General features: G+C 40.4%; 4 protein-coding genes across 9 annotated transcripts; 3 read left to right on the top strand and 1 right to left on the bottom strand.

Moving 5' to 3' along the window:
- The first annotated feature begins 1633 nt into the window (after positions 1 to 1633).
- Positions 1634 to 5025, top strand: LOC103993700 (uncharacterized). 5 transcript variants are annotated; one of them, XR_010475763.1, is made up of 4 exons: positions 1636 to 1814; positions 3326 to 3455; positions 3590 to 3673; positions 3772 to 5025. XR_010475763.1 is itself a non-coding variant. In XM_065078192.1 (3 exons), exons 1-3 carry the CDS (start codon positions 1704 to 1706, stop codon positions 3558 to 3560), a joined length of 249 nt encoding a protein of 82 aa, XP_064934264.1. In that variant the 5' UTR covers positions 1634 to 1703; the 3' UTR covers positions 3561 to 5025. The 5 variants fall into 5 exon arrangements, 3 of the variants coding, with proteins under 3 accessions (XP_064934264.1, XP_009412142.1, XP_009412141.1); XR_010475762.1 differs by having other exon boundaries at positions 1639 to 1814; positions 3541 to 3673; XM_065078192.1 differs by having other exon boundaries at positions 1634 to 1814; positions 3338 to 3455; positions 3541 to 5025.
- A 2119-nt stretch (positions 5026 to 7144) lies between these two features.
- LOC103993699 (alkaline/neutral invertase A, mitochondrial) lies at positions 7145 to 12431 on the top strand. The gene is made up of 6 exons (XM_009413863.3): positions 7145 to 7959; positions 9053 to 9215; positions 9330 to 9541; positions 10174 to 10667; positions 11699 to 11747; positions 11831 to 12431. The coding sequence occupies exons 1-6, from the start codon at positions 7270 to 7272 to the stop codon at positions 12155 to 12157; spliced, it is 1935 nt and encodes a 644-aa protein (XP_009412138.2). The 5' UTR covers positions 7145 to 7269; the 3' UTR covers positions 12158 to 12431.
- A 1508-nt stretch (positions 12432 to 13939) lies between these two features.
- LOC135586417 (F-box protein At5g49610-like) lies at positions 13940 to 20120 on the top strand. 2 transcript variants are annotated; one of them, XR_010475764.1, is made up of 3 exons: positions 13940 to 15142; positions 15954 to 16072; positions 17557 to 20120. XR_010475764.1 is itself a non-coding variant. In XM_065078193.1 (2 exons), the coding sequence occupies exon 1, from the start codon at positions 14059 to 14061 to the stop codon at positions 15139 to 15141; it is 1083 nt and encodes a 360-aa protein (XP_064934265.1). In that variant the 5' UTR covers positions 13940 to 14058; the 3' UTR covers position 15142; positions 17557 to 20120. The 2 variants fall into 2 exon arrangements, 1 of the variants encoding a protein (XP_064934265.1); XM_065078193.1 differs by lacking the exon at positions 15954 to 16072.
- Positions 18088 to 20195, bottom strand: LOC103993697 (probable glycerol-3-phosphate acyltransferase 3). The gene is made up of 2 exons (XM_009413859.3): positions 19435 to 20195; positions 18088 to 19309 (listed from the first exon to the last, which is right to left on the bottom strand). Exons 1-2 carry the CDS (start codon positions 20116 to 20118, stop codon positions 18404 to 18406), a joined length of 1590 nt encoding a protein of 529 aa, XP_009412134.2. The 5' UTR covers positions 20119 to 20195; the 3' UTR covers positions 18088 to 18403.
- Between the last annotated feature and the right edge of the window lie 2551 nt (positions 20196 to 22746).

A 22746-nucleotide genomic window follows, 5' to 3' on the forward strand; every position in this document is an offset into this window, starting at 1 on the left:
GGATAGTTTGTTCTTTATTGAAATCTGGTCTAATGTTATTAGAAAATTATTCTAAAATTTAAAAATAAAATAAAAAAATATTTTTAATATTATTGAGTAGGAATTTTTATATATCAATTATAAAACAAATATATGTATAAAAGTTCATCATCTAATTGGTATATATCAAATATTCGAAAGAATAATTTCTTTATTTTACTTTTAACATCTTAAATCTATCTTTGTAGAAATTCATCATATCTGTTCTTTGTAGAAAAATAAAATCATCTTGATCATATTCATATCGAAATAATACATTGAAACATCTTAAATCTATCTTTCAAATAATATCAATTAACCTTAATTGACATGAATGCTAACTCAATCGATCTAATTGAACCCAACTTAATTAAAACTGAATTGAATCAGTTTTTAATCCTTATTGCACAATGAGCCAGACTATATAGCGGGCTAGGTTGGGTTAACCCGTGTACTAGTCACGTACATTGCATATGATTGTACATGTACTATATCAAATTGGGTTGGACTGAGATAACCTGTGGACTGAGGCTTAGCCTTATTGACTGGGCCTAATTTACAAGCTGTGGCTTTACGGATTGATCTCAGTCCAGATACTAATCAATACCTTCAATTTCGAATTATAACATCATAAAATTATAATCAAAACATATAATCATTAACATTGAGTTATTACATAATAAATAGTAATAAATTATAAAATAAATAATAATTTTAATCAACTATTATATAAATTTAATAAAAATCAAATATTACAACTAGCATCATACATACATATGGAAGATAAAATTTTAGAAACTCTATATAGCATAAATAATTATAATCTAAAAATAATTTTTTTAAAAAAATTAGAAACTATATATAGCATGAATAATTATAATATATTTTAATCTAAAAATAATTTTTTTAAAAAAATTAGAAACTACATTAGCATGAATAATTATAATACATTTAAATCTAAAAATAAAATCTTAAATACTTAAAAAAATTATATATATATTTTTAGAAAAGATAGGAATACCTGTCTCTCATCACCAACATACAACTCATCTCGCCACTTAGTAACTAACAAATGAAAAGAATCCTCCCTTTAAATTAGAGAAAGTGAACCTAAGGTAATAATTTTTTTTTTAAAATTTTAGTATTTATTTAATCTTTATTTTTATTTAATTTATGGACAAAAATAACATCATCCGAATACTTATTTCCTAAATTTTATTTGAAATAAAATAATTTATGCTTAATGTTGATCTCATCAAGGAATTGCCGATTTCGTCCTCAAAAAGTTGCTCGTAATCAGCCCAAAAGAAGGGCTTGGGCTTGTAATCAGCCCAAAACAAAGGATTGGGCTTGTAATCAGCCCAAAAGAAGGGATTGGATTTGGCGGCACGTGTACTGTGAGATGGAAACTTTGCGTGGAACGCCGACACGTATATTCTTGAATCTTGCTTTTAGCCCATGTGAAAAATAATTTAATTGCTTCTTTCTCAACTCCATTTGTAAACGAGCCCTCATATAATCAAAACATTTACTATATATATATATATATATATATATATATATATATATATATATATATATATATATATATATATATATATATATATAAGGCGTGATGGGTAATAATATTCTTCGTTGAGGAAGAAGGTTGGAGGGGGAAGGAGGGAATTGGATTCTTGAAGGCGATGCAACCGCCTACCCTGTTGTCTCTCACCATCGACTCCGCCCTCCGCCACATCGCCCACATCGCCGATCTATCCGCCATCCCTGACCCCATCGTCCTCGAGCTCTTCTGGGTAACTCTCCTATCTTTCTTTGCCCCCTCGGCATCGATTTCATCACTAGGGTTTCTTGATCTGGCCGTCCACGACAGTTTCCTCTCTCTCTCTCTCTCTCTCTAGATGGATTTAACGATTAGAGTTTCTTGATCATGCCGGCAGTTGAGGGTTCTCGTAGGCGGATTTGTGTTCGACATACGGAGACCCGAAGACGTGAGATTCCGATGGATGTCGATCTGCTTTTCATGTTTGATTTTGTTGATCTATAGGTTGTTGGGCTACTCCTTAACCAAGTAATAGTTTCTTTTTGCGATCTCGAGTTGACGTTGCAGCGATAGTCCACTCGTACGAACTGGGAGCACGGATCTTGATGCTGTTTGGGTTTCATGGCCATTTCTTGGCATTTTTAGATCGATCTTACCGTAATAAGTGGAGATGGACTGAACAACCTGTGCATACTATATTTCCTTCTGAGACCCCTGTGATAACTTGCAAGCTCCTTAGGGTAAGCTTGTCTCTGTTGACCCTTTCTTGACCCTTATTGGTGGGAGCGTCGTCCACTGGGCTGCCTTTAATTTTCTTTTATGATAGATTCCTCCTAATACTGTAGTTTCATTAGTTAGCTTTCTTGTAAAGAGGCTTTTACATGAGAGTGTTGAGGGTGATGGATGGGCACTAATTCAATACGTCGGTGTTGTCAGTTCCTTTATTTATCAAGGGAAAGAAAAAGGATGAGAACAAGAAATGGTTATTATAAAGAAGAAAAAAAAAAAAACACTGTAGTTCATCGGTTCTTTCTGTGTTGGAATTTTCGAGTTGTGAGCATCATATGATTGTTGGTTACAAAGACATTTAGGAGAGTTCACTAGAGGAGGGGGACCAACATCCAACTTGATCTAAATTGGAAGTTGAGGTGGGAACTAGGAGGAAGAGAAGGAAAAATGAAGATGACAGTGGGGAGAGATAATGATTAAGAAGAGGGTTTAAAAGCTTCGGACTTGATTTCCATGACTCGAGTCATAGATTCCAACACAGTATTTCACAGTTGGTTTGTACCACTGGTAATTGGGTGGCTCAAACCTGTATGTACCTCTGACTCGCAAGTGCAATGTCAATATTAATGTTCATCTTTGAAAACTTCCTTTCCTTAGGTTGATTGGATGTCACTTGATAAAATTATGACACTATCACTCTGACTCGCAGCCATGCAATTTATTGACCGATAACCTTGTAATATCATAGGGTTTTCTTTGTATATTGTTCATGTCCTAGTTCTATGTTTTTATGATTTTATTCAAGTAAAACTAGCATTCCTTAGATTAAAGTTAAAAGACAAAAAGATGAAAGATGCTAAACCAAACTTGTTATTTTGTGCCCACAAGTGCAATGTCATGCACACATCTTTTGTCCTATTACTGTTGAATTAGTTTGTTTAATCTTTTAACGCAAACCATTTAGCTCAGATGATTCATGCATCTTTGCCTCTTTAAGCATGTACACATCTGACATGACCAATTTTAATTGGACAGAAAACCTTGCAGGCAGGAAAGTTGACAGAGAAGGTGTTGAAGCTATTCATGGCAACTGGCAATGAAGATATTCTATCCTTTGTTCATCGCCTTAATATTAAACCAACCCTTACCCCCGTCCTTCCGACCAGTAAGAATCATGCAATTTACTTTTGGTTTATGCCTGAATTGTAACAGATAATAAGCATTTCACTTTCATAATTCATATGTCACAGGGTGCTCCGAGAAATTCTAGATCACACAGTGTTCTTTTTTTGCATTTAGATTTTTTCATCGTGTCCTAAAAGAGTTGATGTTCACATGGTGATTGCTGGCGCTTCAACCTAACCTCACTGCTTCTCTGATAATGTAAGGGAGGTTATGCTCGTTTTCTCTTGATTATTATAGAAGATCCCGACATGGATGGCCAAAAAATCTTCACTGCTTTTCTGGTGATAATTATCAAGGTCTTGCTCATTCCTTTTGATGACTATAGAAGACCCTGACAAGGAATGCCTCCAAATCCCAAGGTGCTACACCGGTTCTGACATGGAACAATTGCACTTGTCACTGTAAAGAATTGTCTATCGGCAATTGTCTTTCGGCACAGCACACAGCCAATGTACAGACATCCACCACATAATTCTTGTGCAACACAGTCTATGAGCCATATCTGAAGATTTTCTCTGTGGATATCATTCAGTTGGGGGATATCTGAATGCTTGGTATCCTGCAGAGTGGACTTGAATATTATCGAAAATGGTGCCCCAACTAAGATTGTGACTATGGTGTCCTGTGGCTTGTGGCTTGGGATGCCATGTTGACTGTTTCACAGAGGGTGATGGTGCCAGTTTCATGGCATCAATGTTGCTCAACAGTAAGGTCATGGGGCCTGCATTGTTTCTGGAACTGTGTTTGACAGGCATAGGAAGGAAGCTGGCACAAGACCGCGAAGAATATATGATGGGCATAGCAGCTTAAGGTGATCTTCATTTGGAACTTGAAATGAAGAGTGAGATGCCATAAGGGGGTTGACACATGGAGTGTGGAAGATATAATGGGAAGGGCTGAAGCCAATAAATGAGGTTGTGTGGCTTATTCCAATCAGTGAGGCTCCACAGGATGTCAGTCACAGCATATCTTTTATTGTTATCGCTATGATGGTTTAGCTGCAGAGGTGGTGGAAATGTTGCAAGCTCTGGATCTCAACTGTCAAGGGTCATAAGGTCGATCGGGCACCTTCCTCTCTCCTCTTCTGAGTTATCTGCGGGTCTTTTTACTGCCACAAAATGAATATGGTTGTGTTCTCTAAGAACACTTCAAGTTACTCGAGAATGGATTTATGAAGTAGATTATTGATTTGCATTAGCAACACCCGCATGTCGCTGGAATTCACTGCAAGTCATGAATGGCCAACTGTGCCAAAGCTATTATTGTCCCTTTGGGGGGTTCGCATGCATTGTCCGCTCCACAAGCTTGGTTTATTTTTGGTTCTTGTGTTTACCAGAATGAGGCTGGTACTATATTTTTTTTGGAGTCTCCCACCAATTAAAAGTGCAGGTCGGTGCATATGATTTGTGTGTGTAGTCTTTGTTACATATTGTGATCAATTGATCATGAATAAGCCAACACAGGTGGTGCAACAACACGGTAGCTATGTAGTGTTTTCATGAAATCAGGGTTCGTTTTAATGCTATTTATCATGTTATTTTCTTTTTTAATGTTTCCATGGAATTAGGGCTTTGATGTAATTTATATTGTGAACGGTAAATTTATATTGTGAAAAGAGAGAGAGAGAGAGAGAGAGAGAGAGCTGTGTGCGTGACATCCTCTTTCGCCCTAAAGCACATCTGCAACCAACCACAAGTGTAACTTGCCAGGTTCCATATTTTGTAAGCCCAATACAAGTGTAAATTTGCGGAGAACAAAACGGTTTAAAACTCCTATCAAGAGTTCCAAAGACAAAGCATTACTACTCTATTGATCAACCACAAGGATTTCTCGAGCAATGGAGTCCTCACCATTTTATGGTGTGAAGTCTCTACTGAAGTTTCATTTTCATTGGGCCAAATTACATGTGCCTGATGCAGGTTGGAGATACGGAGAAGCTAGGGATATCAGAGTCCTTGGAAGTAAAGCAAGCTGTGGTTTTGTCGGCAACTGAGATGATCTCATATTACTTGTGCTCCACGGAAAAAAGAGGATAGAATGTGATCTTCACGCACTTTCTTTAGCTGAGTTTTAAGATCAGTATGCATCAACTGCCATTCCAAGTGGCATTTTTGTTATCTATGTATGTTCTTAGGCTGCATTATCCGATCTGTAATGAGTTAGTAAAGGCAACAATCTTTCTCCAGTTTCCACATTTTGTGACGTTGAGTTTTTACAGATAGGATTAGCGATTGAATTGTTGGAGGTGGACCAGTTAATCTGGAAAAGATCTTTTTTTAGTCTGTTCAGTGACTTGCACTATGAAACTTGAGATTTTGTGACATGCAATTCTTGTTGGCTATGAAAAGTTCACGCAGCCGAGACGAGTATGTCACACCTAACAAGCAAAAGTTTCCTTGGATGAACCGTTCGTTCGAGCTGCACCAAATGGACTACTCCAGCTTTTGTGCTATCACGCTTACATTCCACAAATGTGGTCGGTGCATGATTTCTTACTGCTTCTTTTATGAATTCTGCATCATTATTCTGTACATTATCCTCACATTTTTATGGAAATTACTTGACGACTTCGACCTCGGAATGAATGACAACCTCCTCTTTCCGTCTTTCTTCAGCTCGCTGCAAGTCGATGAGCCTTGGTTTGGACAAGTCCTCGACTTGCAGAAAATGGAAACACACACTGATGTTTCTTCTCTTTCCCTTCTTTCTTTTGATTATAGAATCAGTCATGCAGTTTTTATCCACACCGCACACAATTTTTCTGGCTTTCCTCAGCGGTGCATCTTTCTTCTTCATCCGCTTAGATATTTTGTCAGAGAGAGAGACATCAACAAGTTAGAAAGATTGGTATTGTTAACCTTGACCGGCTTCTCGTTGGTAGATCTTTCTGTGGTTTCTTGGATATTTATCTATAAGAAATTGATGGAAAAGTTGGAAAGGTAGATGTTTGTCTAATTCCTCCTTATCCGAATCCAATTCCACGGTGAAAAGTTATGATGGTGATGCAATATTCCCCATCCCATTCAAATCCATTCGTCATAAAATTTTATCTTATTTTTTTTCTGATCCTAATATTTTTGAAAAAATTATTAAGTCACATCATGAATTTTTGTGATAATGTATTTCTACTTTCTTCCAAATCCACTAATAGAACACATGTAGAATTTATTTTTATATATTATTTTTATTGAATATTAAAAATTATATATATATATATAGTGATTTTACAAAAAATCTGTATTGCTCTACACCATCATAATAATATTTTAAAGGCGAAGAGGGATATAATGTCTAAAATTTTAGGTTATAGAAAAAGAATAATAGTATATATATATATATATATGTATGTATATATGTATGTATGTATTCGTCACGTCAACGGTTTATCCAACGGAAAAAAGATCATCTGCCCCGGTTTCCGTGATCGCCTTGGATCGGACGGTCGGCGCTGGTGCAGTGGATATCGCCTCCGACATACCGGAACGTGCCGTTCCCGTGGGCGGTGCTCCCACGTGATCTATTGCCCTTTTTTGTCCTCTTTTGACCACATTTTTTAACTTCTTTTTTTATTTCCTTTTTATTTTTAAGGTAAAGGCTGCCCCCTTCCTTCGCACTTCCACGCGCGCCACCGCCCCTCTTAAAATGGCTACCTTTCGCTCTCTCTCTCTCTCTCTCTCTCTGTCTCTCTCTCTCTCTTCCTTCTCCGCTATATTTATTCCCCTTCCTTGCTCTGTAAAGCGATCGCTGCAGTTTTAGCTTGGCGTTTCTTCTTTGGTGCCTCGGCTGTGTGTGTCATGAATGCAACGGGTTCAATGGGGCTGGCCGTCGCCGTGAGGCCCTGCTGCCGCCTAATCGCCGCCCAGATCCTCCCGAGATGCCCCCACCGACACGGCCGCCGTATCGCCGCCCTCCCCTTCTTCCTCAGATGCTCCCGCGGCCGCCGCCACTTCTCCCGGTGCCCCTGCGCCCTCCCGCCCCGCCGATCGGCCGCTGCGTGGGTCCGCGCCGCCGTCGCCCCCGCGAGGGACGGGGCCGCGGTCTCCGACCCCCGCCGCCTCTCCACCTCGGTAGGGCCCGTGCCCCGGCCCGGCGGGGACAAGGACTTCGGACGGATCTTCGTCCAGGGCCTCGCGGCCGTGAAGCCCCTCGTGATCGACAGCGTGGAGCAGCCACCTGCGGTGGGGGGGGAGAAGACGAAGAAGGAAGCGGTGGAGGAGGAGGAGGAGGAGGAGGACCGGTCGGAGGTGGCTAAGGGGCGGTTACAGTCGGAGTCGGAGAAGGAGGCGTGGAGGCTGTTGAAGAATGCGGTGGTGACGTACTGTGGGAGCCCTGTGGGGACGTTGGCGGCGATCGATCCCGCGGTGGAGCCACTCAATTACGACCAGGTCTTCATCCGCGACTTTGTGCCCTCGGCCCTCTCCTTCCTCCTCAAGGGGGAGATGGAGATCGTGCGGAATTTCCTCCTTCACACCTTGCATTTGCAGGTAACGCGGATCAAAATCTCATCGTTCATCTGTTGTCTATTGCCAATTGCTTTGTAGATCTCTTGGTGGAAATCTATTACATTCCAACAAGTTTCTTGGTGATTTCGGATAATAACCAGTTTCATGGCTCTTTACGTCTGGCTTCATCAGAAGCTGCCTCACGAAATATGGAAATGGTTACTGTTGATGTTGGTTCTTAGTTGATTGATTTTGGTTTTTGGCACCTCCAAAACATTGCTCCTTTAGTAACATGCTTTTTTTTTTTTTGGCTGCAATCTGTTGATGGAATCTACTGAATTTTGGAGTGTTTTTGGATGTTTACTATTGGATCTGTTGGCGTTGTTTGATGTGCTGGTTTGGTTGATGATGTTCTGACCATAATTTATATGTCCTACCTATCCTTTAGATCTGAGTATCCTTTATTTTCAGCTATCATAAATCTTCTTTGGGTATAATTTCATTAATATTGCTTTAACAAAATTGATCTCAAGTTCACCACTCGCTCAAAAGAAGAAAAACTTTAAATTTGTCGAGGGTTTCATTATCGTAATGGCCGGGCAATTTAGTGTTTTATTTGGATTTACTTTGTACCTTTTTTACATATTTTTACTAATCAGAAGCATCAGATGTACAAGACAAAAAACAACTGTTACTGCAATTGTAGATTTTTTTTTTCTGGTCTAAAAAATCGATTCATCCTACCAGAGGTTCTTCTGGTCATTCATGCATTTTGCAGATGCTTTTCCATGAGAATCATGAGCCTTTGTGATAAATATTTTGATTCGTTGTTGGTTTATTTTCCAGACTAAATCAAGTCAATGTTCTTCCAATTTCACATCGATGAAAATTTAATGAAACAAAAGTTATATGACAAAATGATGACAGAAAGATTCTTCTATAGGCTTCTCGAAGCATACAACTTGTGGTTCATTGCCTACACTTTCTTTTTTCTGCATGTTGAACTTAAATAAATATAGGCAATGCTTTCTGATTAAAATTTTAATGCAATGATCTTACATAAATTTGTTACTATCTCTTTCGTCAATTGAATGCTACATGAAGTAATTTTGGTTCTTTCTTTTTTGATGTGCAGAGTTGGGAAAAGACTGTGGATTGCTACAGCCCTGGACAAGGGCTGATGCCGGCAAGCTTCAAGGTTAGAAGTGTTCCTCAGGGAAGCAATGGTGAAGTTGAGGAGTTCTTGGACCCTGATTTTGGTGAATCGGCCATCGGACGTGTTGCTCCAGTAGATTCTGGTGGGCATCTTATTAAGATTTCTGGAGTTGTTTGTTTTCTCATTGAAGTAGTTTTAGGAATGGGTCTAATAGTGATTATTGGTAGGGTGTCTAATTCATGCCTTTCTTTGGCAGGATTATGGTGGATCATCTTGCTAAGAGCTTATGGAAAGATTAGTGGTGACTATGCATTGCAAGAGAGAATCGATGTGCAAACTGGAATCAAACTGATATTGAACTTATGCTTGTCTGATGGGTTTGACATGTTCCCTACACTGCTAGTCACTGATGGCTCTTGCATGATAGATCGAAGAATGGGTATCCATGGGCATCCTCTTGAGATCCAAGTAAGCGGAGTCTGATGCGACATTTTTTCTTTAAGAATAGCTTAGTGCTTACACATTTGTTGCTTAAAGCTGTTATATGCTGTATTATCTGAGCAAGTTGGAGGCTCACTTTCAAGTTGCCTATCAGATTTAGGTTTTTAATCGTTAATTGTCGTATTTGTGGTATCCTAGTTGACATGGGTAGGGTAGCTACACATAGGATGCATTTTATCCTGAATGCTATTCCTGGACTTGCTTTGTAGGTTTGTTTGAGAGGCAAATTTATGTTGTGCTCTTCCTGACACTCGGTATTTTCTTTCTTGTTTTGAATTCCACTATCAAAACCAAGATACTATAACAAACTGGATTTTATTGTTCATTTTTACTTTAATCTCTTAAAGATGCTTGTAAATAGCAAAACAATTAATGTTTAATCCTCCTATGATCACTTGCATGCTAGTATTCAAGTGATTACCATTCTGAATTCTTATTGGGTTTCAAAAATTTGCCTTAGTTTTACTTGTTTGCTGGTCTAGTTGTTCTCTGAGCTGGAGCATTTCTGGACATTCAATGAATCAAATTGTTTGATATGATTACTATTTATTTACATTAGAAAGAGATCTATTGTGTGTTTAACAAGTTACGGTATACAGGCTCTATTCTACTGTGCTCTGCGTTGCTCACGTGAAATGATTGTTGCCAGTGATGGATCAAAAAATGTATTGCGTGCTATCAATAACAGACTGAGTGCATTATCATTCCACATCAGAGAGTACTATTGGGCGGATATGAAGAAGGTCAATGAGATTTATCGTTATAAGACTGAAGAATATTCTCAAGACGCTATTAACAAGTTCAACATCTATCCTGAGCAAATTCCTGGTTGGCTGGTGGACTGGATTCCTGAAAAAGGTGGCTACTTTATTGGGAACCTTCAACCAGCTCACATGGATTTTAGGTTCTTTTCGCTTGGTAATTTATGGGCCATCATTTCGTCTTTAGCCACTCCAAAACAAGCTGAGGGCATTCTTGATCTCATTGAAGACAAATGGGATGAGCTTGTTGGGAATATGCCTTTGAAGATATGTTATCCTGCCTTAGAAAACGAAGAATGGCGCATAACTACTGGAAGTGATCCGAAGAATACGTAAGTATTTACACTCAGCATGGTGTTTTTTAATATTATTAATGTGATATTAGTAGGTGTTTATGTTGAGTCAACTATAGAAGTCCATCCACAATGTGAAGTAAAATTTCCACATCAGCTAAAACTATTTTAGAATTAAGTTATGGTCCTTGCTTTTTTTTGGCAATTTCCCCCCTATCATCTGAGAAATTGAGATGAATTTTTTGTGTTGACCATGATAAATAATATAACCAAAGATAGCATGATATTTTCTTATGTAGTTACTGCTTTCACCTTTTGGCTTTTTCTGTTTGTCAGGCAGCTGTCTCTAATTCCTCGTCTCATGTAATATATAACTAAAGATAGCATGATATTGATAATTGTTTTTGTTGCATTTTCTGTTCTGAGAAATTTCCTATTGAAGTTACGACTGTGGAAGTCAATTCAGTGATTGCTAATTAATAAGCATTTGCACTACCTCGAACCGTGTTTTATAACATGTCATCCCACTCTGAGGTTTGAGCTTAACCTTTTATTTAATTTCTTTTAAACCATGCACCATCTTGGAAAGATGTTGCAATCTTATTTTGTGGAAAGCCATACACTAGTGAACATAATGTTACTCAAACTGGCACATGATGACTTTGAGGGATTTGGATGTATGCTAATAGATCAATTAGCAGCAGTAATCACGTGGGTTTTCTTGCCATGCTTACCTACCTAGGCTACGCCGCTATGGTACTGGATAGTTTGGAAATATGTACTTTTTATCAATGAACGATATTTTGTGATACTTATGGAGAACAATATGAAATATTGGCTAACATATCTAAACCAGACACACATTAAACTGTTTGCATATCTGGATAATCTATATTGTTGAACTCAAGATAAATATGTTACCCTCATGGGAAGATAACCTAAGATATATCTGCAAGTTAGTTGGCTGTGACTTGTCTCTTTTCTATTGGCTAACAAGAACAAAAGAACAGAAAGTTGTAGGTTTCTTTTTGTCAAGTCCCTCTTTGTAACAATAATAACTTGTTTTGCAGGCCTTGGTCATATCATAATGGTGGATCATGGCCTACTCTGTTATGGCAGGTATTATAGCCTTAACACGGAGCACTCTCGGATTCTCTATTCCTTCCAAGCATTTTACTTAACCAAATATTCTGATGTTTCAGTTCACGTTGGCTTGCATCAAAATGGGTCGACCTGAATCTGCCCGAAAGGCAATTGCCATAGCTGAGAACCACCTTTCAAATGACAGGTGGCCTGAATATTATGATACCCCAACTGGAAGATTTATTGGAAAGCAGTCTCGGCTCTATCAGACATGGACAATTGCTGGGTTCCTGGCATCAAAGTTGCTGCTGGAGAATCCAGAGCTGGCTTCCATACTAACATTTGAGGAAGACCTCGAGCTTCTGGAGGGCTGTGCGTGCAGCCTGGCTAAGAGTCCTCGTATCAAATGCTCCCGCCGTGCTGCCAAATCACACATCTTCGTATAACTACATCAAGATTTTTTTTTCTTCATTTTTTTAATCACCATACTGTATGTGTAGAAAGAAATAATAAATGGAAGGGATCGTCGTCTGCACTTGGAGAGATTGGAGCCCTTCTTGTTTAGATAAAGACGTTATTTATTTGCCCACTTGTCCCATGGGGTATGCTCATTATTTTTGTTGAGCTAGCACTGATGGTGACAGTGTGGCCTAATGGTACCCAATGTTGGGCTATGTAACAGGAAGTCAATATGTATATTATTGATGACACATTGATTCACCACTGCTACCTGACATCGAATTAGATGGTGATTAAGATTTGTTTCTAACAGCATAGTGTTGTTTATTGCGTGGTTTCAACTTGAAATTTGTAGTTGTGTGCTTATACCCCTTAACTAATCCTGCAAAGTAGGTTTGTGACTCCTACCATGAAATGATAGAACAGGTTCTGAACTATGAAATCCATTGGAATGATACAGAGAAAATAGCTGAGTTGTGCAGCTCTTTCTGTTGTTTCAGATGATTCTGCATGAACTCGTTGCTGATGCACAACTACTTATTTTCTACTTGAGTATTGTCTACATGTAAAATGGGCATGCAATTAAGTTCAAATATTTTCGGTAAATCCCTGTCTTCTATGTGTATGCCAACTTACTAAGTGGCTCATATGAAGTGCATGCAATCCACCCAACTTAAATATCTAGCTTGATTGAACAGCATGAGCTATCCCAAGAAGAAGAGTGCTAAAACAGATGCAGCAGCATCAACCAGAAAAAGGACCTATAGCCATGATAAAAGATTTATTTCTCATATATATGTTTGGAATGACATTGTCTTGTTTCAGAGGTAAACCATGAATCCCACTTTATACCAGCTTGATATTATCAAGCACTTTTGACAAAAGTTTACTGCCCAAAAACAAGGCTTCATTCCTCCTACCAGTGAGCAAATCTCACTACGCTCAGTAGGTTTGGCGATTTGCTTACTTGGAGGAGGAATGAGTTCATGATGCCATTTTTGTTCTAAGAGGACAATCAATGACTAAAAGAGGTGGTTTTACTAAAAAAAAAAATTATTGGAGGTTGTTTTAAATCTTGATAGTGAATTTGCTATGTCATCGTTAATAGGAAGTACATTGTCGGCTAATTATCATTCGTTATGTTATCATCACGTGATGTCTAAAGAAGAAGAAGAAGATGAAGATCACTATTCCATCCATCTGCCCACATGAACAAAGACCCAAAATAGTTAATCGTAAACCTTATTCTTGTCCTTTATGATTAGATATAGAAATTCATTTTTAATACAGAGAAGGAATAGATTTTTCTTTTACTACTTACATCCGCACAAGTCTCGAGTTAATAATTAGGATATGAAAGGGAACGAGCTTAGAAACTTCTTTTAATCTCGATCTTCGTGTAGATGACATATAGAAAGTTTAATATTTTCACCTTAGAGACATTTCATATAATCTTATATATATATATGGGTCAAAATCAGACTAATCAGAATATCAACGATATTTTCTTGATGAAATCGTCAACTAAGATAAACATGGAAGAGGGAGCTTAATTCGGTTTAATTTAATTTTAGATTAATTCGGGCTGATTTAAAACTATTTGGTTTGGTTAGAAAATTTTATTCTAAAACCGAACCTAAAGCCGAATTGAACCGGGAAGTGGGAACTAAGCCGAACCGCTTTCTCTCACGTGGATCGAAGGCCTACGTGTCACCATTGCGGCCTATTAAGTGCGCCTGTTTCGTATGCGCCTCTTTTAGGGTTCCATCTCGCCTGCCTTCGGAGCGTTCGCGATCGAGATTGCGATCGCCAGCAGTGGCGGAGAGCCCCTCTTGAGTCCCCTCGCAGTCGGAATCGAAGCTTTATGGTGGATTCCCTGGCGAATTAGATGAGCTCGTCAGAATCCCCTTATGGAGTCCTCCCGACCGACATCGTCACACAGATCCTCGCGCGGCTGCCCGTCTATTCCCTCTTCCGATGCAGGTCCGTCTGCAAGCTGTGGAACCGATTGCCCTTTGAGAAGCACTTCGTCGACCTCTACTTCCGGATCGGCCCCAAAGACCCCATCTTGCTGTTGGAATTCCCCGAGTCCAGCGCCTTCCTCTCGGTCGACCGATTTCGAGGGGTCTCGGCCTTCTCCCTGGGATTCTTGAACGATAAGGTCAAGATCAGGGCCTCCTGCAATGGCTTGCTGTGCTGCTCCAGCGTTCGGAATCGTGGCGTTTACTACGTCTGCAATCCGGTCACCCGAGAGTTCCGTGTGCTGCCGAGAGCGAGGGAGAGGCCCCTCACTCGGTGCCAACCGGAGTACGAGGCTACCCTCGTCGGCTTGGCGTTTGATCCCGTCTCTTGGAAGTTTAATGTTGTTCTTGCTGGATTCCATCGTTTTTTTGGTCACCGGCCTCATGGCGAGTTCGTCTCCCTGGTGTTCGATTCGGAAACCAATTCTTGGAGTCGATCGGTTTCGTTGATGCACGACGAGTTCACCCACATGAATCGCTGCCAAGTTGTGTTTTCTTGTGGCTTACTGCATTGGTTGACGCATAGCTGTTCTTATGTGCTTGCTTTTGATTTGAAAAGTGGAGTTTGGGGGAAAATCTTGCTGCCCGATGAAGTGCTGACGACAAGGTCTGGATCCAGGGTTTATCTTCTGGAGCTGGAAGGCTCGGTGTCGGTCGTTCAGATAACTGGGGTTTGGATGAGCATATGGGTTTTAAGAAATCATGACACTGAGCAATGGACTTTGGTTGATAGAGTGCATCTCCGGTGCATCAGTGCGTTTGCTGCAAGCATATTTCCTGTGAGCCAGTCGAGAGATGTTGCCTTCATGGCGACGCAGAAGAAGATTTTGATATACAACTTGAAGGGCAAGGTGTGGAAGGAGGTATATGGTGCAAATGGAACTGTGACATATCCACTGTGGTTTTCATCTTATGGTTTCAGGAGCACACTTTTTCCTTGTCATCTTTAAGGTTTGGAGTATTCTCAAAGTGGTTTACATGAGTTGTAATTTCCTTTTTATTCAACTGTATGTTATGTACATAAAAGAAAGACAAGTCCTAAAAGGTTTGATGTGTATAAATAATTGCTGAATTGTTTGTCTTTGTTGTGCATGTTTATCATCTTCCTAACAAATTTTAGCTCTACACGTTCTCCGGATAGTTCATGATGAGATTGGTTTTTCTACCGAATACTCAAATCAACCAACTTGCGAGGTCCATGCAGATTTTATAAATTTAGGATAACCATTATTTTAACAATCTGCTGTCATTTGGTGTTTGTTCATCAAATATTTTCCTGTGTTTCCAAGGATCATCTGACTTATATATATATATGTATATGTATATACATATATGTATATGTATATGTATATGTATATATATATATGTATATATATGTATATGTATATATATATATATGTATATATAATAAGAAATTTATTTTTTTAAGAAATATGCCAACATATTGTTTATTCTTTATTTCTTCATATTGCATTTGTAAGCTCACCTGTGTTAATTATTTGTTTCTCACTCACGTATCTTGTTGTTTTGCCTATCAAGAACATTGGAGAAAATGATTTCGCTTGAATATGATGAATAATTAAAAGGCATTTCTGAGTTGTTTTTAGGTCTTTCCTGGTGCTAGAAGTACATAAGATCCTTATCGTGCATATAAAATTTGCGACTAGCACACAGCAAACTTTTATCTCTATTGTTGCAGTATCAACAAATGTCTCTTTCTTGAATTATTAACAAGTTTGAGCGTCTTTTGTTGTGTAATCAGCGACCAGATTATGCCATGCGTTTGGTCAATATTGAGTTTCTCTTACTAATCAACAAGTGATATGCATGACATATTATTGCCCAGAGATTGTCACACAAGGCATAGTCATCATCCATATGGTATTGCTCTTCGTCATTGATATTTAAGATTCTGTATAGCCATTATATTGACTTCGTCTTTTTCTTACATTGCTTGTGCTTCATAATGTATAAAAAGCTTGTGTTCATCGAAATGGATGTGTGCGGTTATAGGAATAGAATAAGGATTTCATTTGGCATAACTCTAAGAATGGATAAAATGAGCTCGATGTCTAAGATGATATAAATATGTTTGAATGAGACATCTATCTGTTGTTATATTGTGGTTCAATATAACTAAGTATTAGTGGTACAAGAAGTCAGACCTGAAAAGATCTTGTTATAAATTATAAATAAGCATAAAATATTCTTGATTTATTTAAGGATATTGCATTGTATAGAATTCAATAGTAGGAAATCATCCATGTAGCTGACCCCAATATTTAGGACATTATGACTTGGTAGTATACACTGCTTCTCTTGCATTCACAGATACTCTTACATTACCTTTCTAAGCATAGGTGAACATTTGGGCCCATGTAAATTTCAAACTATAAAGCATTTTGTGTTCAATTTTGTGAATTTTAAGTTCATGCACCCTCGACTTGGGGCCATGCAGATGACTATTTTTAGTTCCATTTCTTAGGGATACAATTTGAATGTTCTGTTTTTAAATCTTTGCTAAGGGAATTTTTGTCTACAGACTGAAAAGATTGTTGAGTACATTTGTAGATAAACATAGGATTTTATATATTATTTTCAACCTTAGTAGTATGTATTAACCTATTAATCTTCTAGCTAGCGTAACTTTGGAAGGTTATACAAGCAAACTCGTCCGCTGGAAACTTTGAGAATTCCCAAATCTTCCCTAAACTCAGAATGGTTGGTATGTGGAATCTCCATATATGTTTGTTGTCTTTTAATAATAACACTGATCTTTTTGTACATCAGAATCTTCACAGTTTTCTCTAAGATTCTTCCTTCCACTTCTTCTAATTGTGGATGTTGGTTGAGTGCAAAATTCTTATATGCAGAATTATATCCGAGCTATGATGGAAAAACTTTATTATAAACAAAGCAACTTATCCAGTGGATATGATTCTTGCAAGGTTCATCTTCCTGAGCTATGATTTGTATGATTGTATTGTGTCGTGTGTGCTTTTGACCTGGGTTTTTCGGAAGAAGAATAAGTGGGAGGAAAAGACTAGGAAGATTGTGAAGGTGCAAGATGAAAATTAGTGAATTTGTTGAAACTACTACATATAGTTTGCTAAAAGCATTTTTATTAAAGCTTTATGATAAATTTCCTTTGCTTGATTAAATTTAGAATTTTCAGACAACCACCTCGGAATTTAATAGCATTGTATCATTAACACTGCTACTCTTTCCATGTTTGCAGCCCTTTCTTCGCACTTCGATAATTACATAAATTACAGTAATAATGATGCATGATAAAGATTATCTTTATTGTAGTCAATAATTTTGCTAGGTTATCCACTCAGAAACAGATCCTCATGTTGTTTCAGGGAATAAAGGGTCTGTCCTGCTGATGCGGCCGTGACAGTGGAAGAGTTCTTCGAGTGGTTGCAGAATGCAATGCAGTCCGGCATGTTTGAAGCCAACAGCCAACAGCATAGCAAATGAGAGCCCTTCTCCCAGAATTGGCAGTTGCTTCAAGAACAGCTTCTAACAAGAAGAAAGGTCCTATGAAACCCTGTAAAAAACATGACCACCTTATCCTTTTAGCCATAACAACACTCCTAATCCTGCTTGAACAGATGATTACTTCGACCGGGACAAAGGATTTTCTGGCTGTGCAACAAAGGATGTCAAAGCATCATGAGACACTTTTCAGTGTTAGACAGTATACATGAAGTTGATCTGTGTCAGACTAATGAGTTGGCTTGTTTCTTTTTGAAGTCTGTATTCAGAGCAAGTTGAAATGTATGGTCATTGTAGACTTTGCCTGTGGTGATGATGGAATAAGCAATGAAGTAATAGAGTGCAGTGAGATCAGCTGCAAACAAAGTGTTTTTTGTTGTCAAAGAGCACAGAAATCCATCAAGATGCAAATGTTTTTTTGGTTTTGATTTCATGTACAAATAAATCCAAGCTATAGGTAGGTTTTCACTGAACTTAAATTTAAATACATGAGAAATGTAGCACTCCACTATGCATCAACAAATGCCAAATCATTAGAAGCACACTGTTTGGAATGCTGTCAAATCACTACAACCTTCTTTCGGTACTTATATATTAGTTTCTCGCGTTAAAGAATACTTGCAGCACTTAATTAAGCACCCGAGTAAAGAGAGAGAGAGAGAGAGAGAGAGAGAGAGAGTTGTCGGCATTCTCTGTGCATGATGTACATCATCACCGGCCCTTGTCATCTGCATCGACGACGCCTGCGGTGCCTGCGAGCATCAAGTACTTGTCTTTCCGGGTGAGGCTGGTGCAGTGGAAGCCCAGAAGCCGTCCGATCTCGCCTTGCAGATGGTTGGCCATCTGGTAGCTGCTGCAGACCTCACCGGCGATGGAGCCGGTGGGCACCCTCCCCATGAACTCCACCTCGTAGCACGGGAAGGGGTTCATGAGGAAGAACAAGGGGTCCAGGAACTTGAGCTTGTTGGTGCTGGTGCCGTAGAACATGGTGACCGAGGTCTCCGACGCCACCGGCGTGACCTCCCGGCTCACCTCCGTGAACAGTGGGCTGAACCGGAGCAGGTACGGCTCGCGGCACGTTGTCCCCTCGGGGCACACCACGACGAGTTCCCCTTCCTCGAGCAGCTGCTTCATCCTCCTCTTGTCCTCCTCCCTGTTCCTCGTCAGCCGGACGGTCCTGATGGGGGAGATCCACTCGCTGATGCGGCTGACGCTGTAGGTGGTGGCGGTGACGTTGCGGCGGAGGGCGGCGGCGATGACGAGGGGGTCGAGGAGGGTGCGGTGGTTGGTGATGTAGAGCCGGCTGCTCCTTGCCTCCTCCTCCTCCTCCTCCTCCTCCTCCTTGCGGGGGGAAGGAGAGGAGGTGACGACCCGGTTGCGCATGCCAAGGAGGGCGAGCAAAGGGATGGAGAGAACGTAGGGGAGGAGGATGAAGCTGAGGGCGCGGGCGGAGGCGAGGAGGAAGCCGAGGGGGAGCCACACGAACATGCACAGTGCGGCGAGCGGGGTCGGCCTGAAGGCGATTCTGCCGTCGTGGAACACCAGCGGCTTCGGGTACTTGGAGCTTGGCAGCGGATGCCACCTTCTCTTCTCGGCTTCGCTCACCGAGTACACTTCCTGAGACCAAATCCCAAGTCATGAAACGAGCACGTTTGGCTCGAGCCATTTATCTTACTATAAATTGGGTCCTTTTTATCTTATATAATGTGTTGCTGTGGATAGCATAGATTTTGTTGACCGACCTCACAGTGGGAGAAGAGACGTTGCTTGCGAAGAGAATTGGGATAGCTTCCGAATCCAACAGCCCCGCCTTTCCCCACCTTCTCATCTCCGAGCAGCTCCTCCAAAGCCAAGCTTGCCTTCGTCTCCTCCTCCTCCTCCTCCACCATCAACCCGGTGTAGTACCCGCCGAACACCTTCAACTCCCTCCCCAACACCACCTCCACGTCCAAATACCCCTGCAGAAACTCTTCCACCATTACGGTTGGCATGGAGCTGACACACACCCTCCTCCCTCCTCTCCTCACCACCTCAAACCCTTCCAAACCAACCTCCTCCAGGAAGAACTTGGGCAGCACAGCTCTGCCAACCCTAAATTTGTCCTTCCTCAGTCCTAGGAAGCACACCATGACCATGACCCTCAGCCCCACCTCATGGCTCAGGCAAGAGATCAGAGGGCACAGAATCAAGAGGAGCAGCCCCCTCAATAGCCCTCCTGCCTCCAGTGCCACCAGCATGAAGTATGGGAAGGTGGAGGATGTCCTGAGGAGCCCTCCCTCCATATCACAAACTATGGTTTTGCCGGACAGCTTTTCCGGCGGAGGATGTTTCTGTGTCCTCCCATAGCTTGCGTAGGAAGTCCTCAGCCTCCTTATCGAGAACTTGTAGATCAAGTAAAGGGACTTCAACAAGGACTTTGAATTCATCCTCTCTCTCTCTCTCTCTCTCTCTCTCTCTCTCTGTGTGTGTGTGTGTGTGTGCTGAAGCTATGTAATAGTAGCAGTCGTATGGATAAATATATATAAGAGTGAGCGAGAGCGAGAGAGAGAGAGAGAGATTGGCTGGTGAGGGAAAGTGACAAAAGATGAACACTCCCCGGAAGCAGTCTTCTAAGGGGCTTTGGCCAACGCAGCCTACGGTTGGAGCATAAGTACGCATCCGTCATTAGAGGGTGAAGGTGAACCGGCTCAACCTCTGTGTCGTTTGGCCATGGCCACGGATCCTGGAGGGACACCAAGAGCACAACCGGTGGCACCACAGAGGCCATACATTCGGTGGATCAATCGACTGCGACGGGGGCATTAACCAGCAGCGCCCGCCAACCAATCCGAAGTCCTTTCAAGCACGCGCAGATTGTGGTTGCTTGCCTCCATCGACAATTCAAGTTCATTCAATTGTCTCGTTCTTCTCTATCGAGCCATCCTCATCGACATGGAGGCCCCATGCAAGCGAATGTGAACCGGGCGGCACCGTCGTTCTTTCGATTCCCATTCCCATTCCCATTCGTTGATGCCAATCTTAGTCGTCAATCTAACGTGTAAAAGATGACCCAACTTGATCAGCCCTGAACTCGAAGAAAAGTATTCTCCCGGCTTTGGATCTCTGACTCGAGCGAGACAATACAGTGGAATTCCCACGAGATTAGAATCGAGAATGCGTCTTATGAAACGCTCCATACAATAGAATAGAATATATTTACCGTAAAGATGATTAGGTTGTTCACATGTCGAATCTCGATTGATTGATTGATGAAAAATACATGTCATATCACCTTCAAGGATTACCACCACATATGAGTTGACAGTCGGATCACATAAAACCGTTACATGCAAAAATATGACTACCTAGAAGAATACGTACACCAAAAAATTAGGATCATTTTCTTCCACATACTACCACACAACTTTCAGCAAAAAAGGAGAAGGAAAACCTATCAGTATGGACCAACCAAGACTTAATGTTTGATGCCTCTGTTTCTAAGAGTAGCTCCATTGTTGCAGTAGTCCATCATCAGCTACTGCTGATGGCCTCTGAGCTGATCTCAGAAAACTACAACCATCTGCCATCTTAAAACCCTCTCACATCATTCCGGACGGTAAGACTGACTTTACCCTAATTAATTACAAGGAAAAAGGATAGTCAATGTACTACTGCTCTCATTAATATGATCAACCGCGACTCCACTGCTCATAAATTCGATTGCTTGTTTCTCTCAGGAACATGTTTGGTTCTGTGGTATCTACATGATCACACATCCATCAAAGCCTTGGGGGGGTGTGCACGACAACGAATGGTAGCGTGGCATGCCAAGCATCCTTTTCCAGCAGCATTCCTTGTCCCCTGAAGTGGGCGACTCTACTCCACAAACAGATGTAGGAGAACATTTGAACCCTACAAATGTAATGCTAAAACGTGTGGGTGTATGAGGTCCTCAGCTTAAAAAACTCATATAATGGAACATGTACATTCGCTAATTTTGACTCTCTCTCTCTCTCTCTCTCTCTCTCTCTCTATATATATATATATATATATATATATACATGAAAGAGACATGGAGTGGTCAACCATCGAATCAATCAATCTCATTGTCTGACCTTTCTCTTTCATGATTTAGATGTCACAGCGTTTTTGTTATGCATCATTCTCAGACAATTAATCATACACCTATTATGTTGTCGGATCGATGTAGTATGAAACGATTCCGGGGGATTGCTTGCGTCGTCACCGAGGAGACTTCTAATAGTTGGCGCATTAAGTGGAAAAGGTGCGAAGTTAATGCCTATAACGCCTCACCAGTTCGATCCTCCTAACAATTATCCGTCACGTTCACACAATTTAGTTGTACTTAGGCCTTTGTTTGTATGTTTGTGGTTGGGTAAGTCAATGCTGTAGCTGCATATGTTAGACACGCCAGCACCGAGCGAACACCATCCATCGTGTCATTCAACAGGGAGGTCGGCTCTATAAACGTAGACCACCGGAACACGGTTGGAACCTATAAACCGAATCGGAGGCGAACTGAATCGAAACCGGTCAACGGTTCCACGATTTCGAGTCTCCCAATTCGATTCCAAACCCATTGAAAAAGAAAAAGAAAATTAAAAACACAAATAGGTTTCATAGTGTATATTAAAAGAAAATTAAAACCCATTGGGTTTGAATCTTAGCGGAACCATTATATATTTATTTTATTAACAGTTTGAATTGAAACCGCTTGAAATCGGAATAGTTACTTTCGAAACCATGATCAGGTCTATATATAAGGATGCAATTCCAACTATGTCATACAACACCTACCAATAACACAAGGTTACCTACTCAGGAAATGAAATTTCTCAAATATTTCCTACACGTGCAAGGAAAGCAACATTTCATCTATACATTAAATGAGCTAAATCAATAAAAAAAAATTGAAATTTCTCAAATATTTATATTCTATTGACACTCGATTATCACAAGGGATTGATTATATCTCATTCGAGTGGACCAAAAAGTATAAAAGAGATAAAGCAACAAAGGTTAGTTACTACAAAGGGTCCTAACATCATCAATGT

The sequence above is a fragment of the Musa acuminata genome, chromosome BXJ1-8, assembly GCF_036884655.1.
Source record: "Musa acuminata AAA Group cultivar baxijiao chromosome BXJ1-8, Cavendish_Baxijiao_AAA, whole genome shotgun sequence".
In the NCBI taxonomy this organism is placed as follows: domain Eukaryota; kingdom Viridiplantae; phylum Streptophyta; class Magnoliopsida; order Zingiberales; family Musaceae; genus Musa; species Musa acuminata.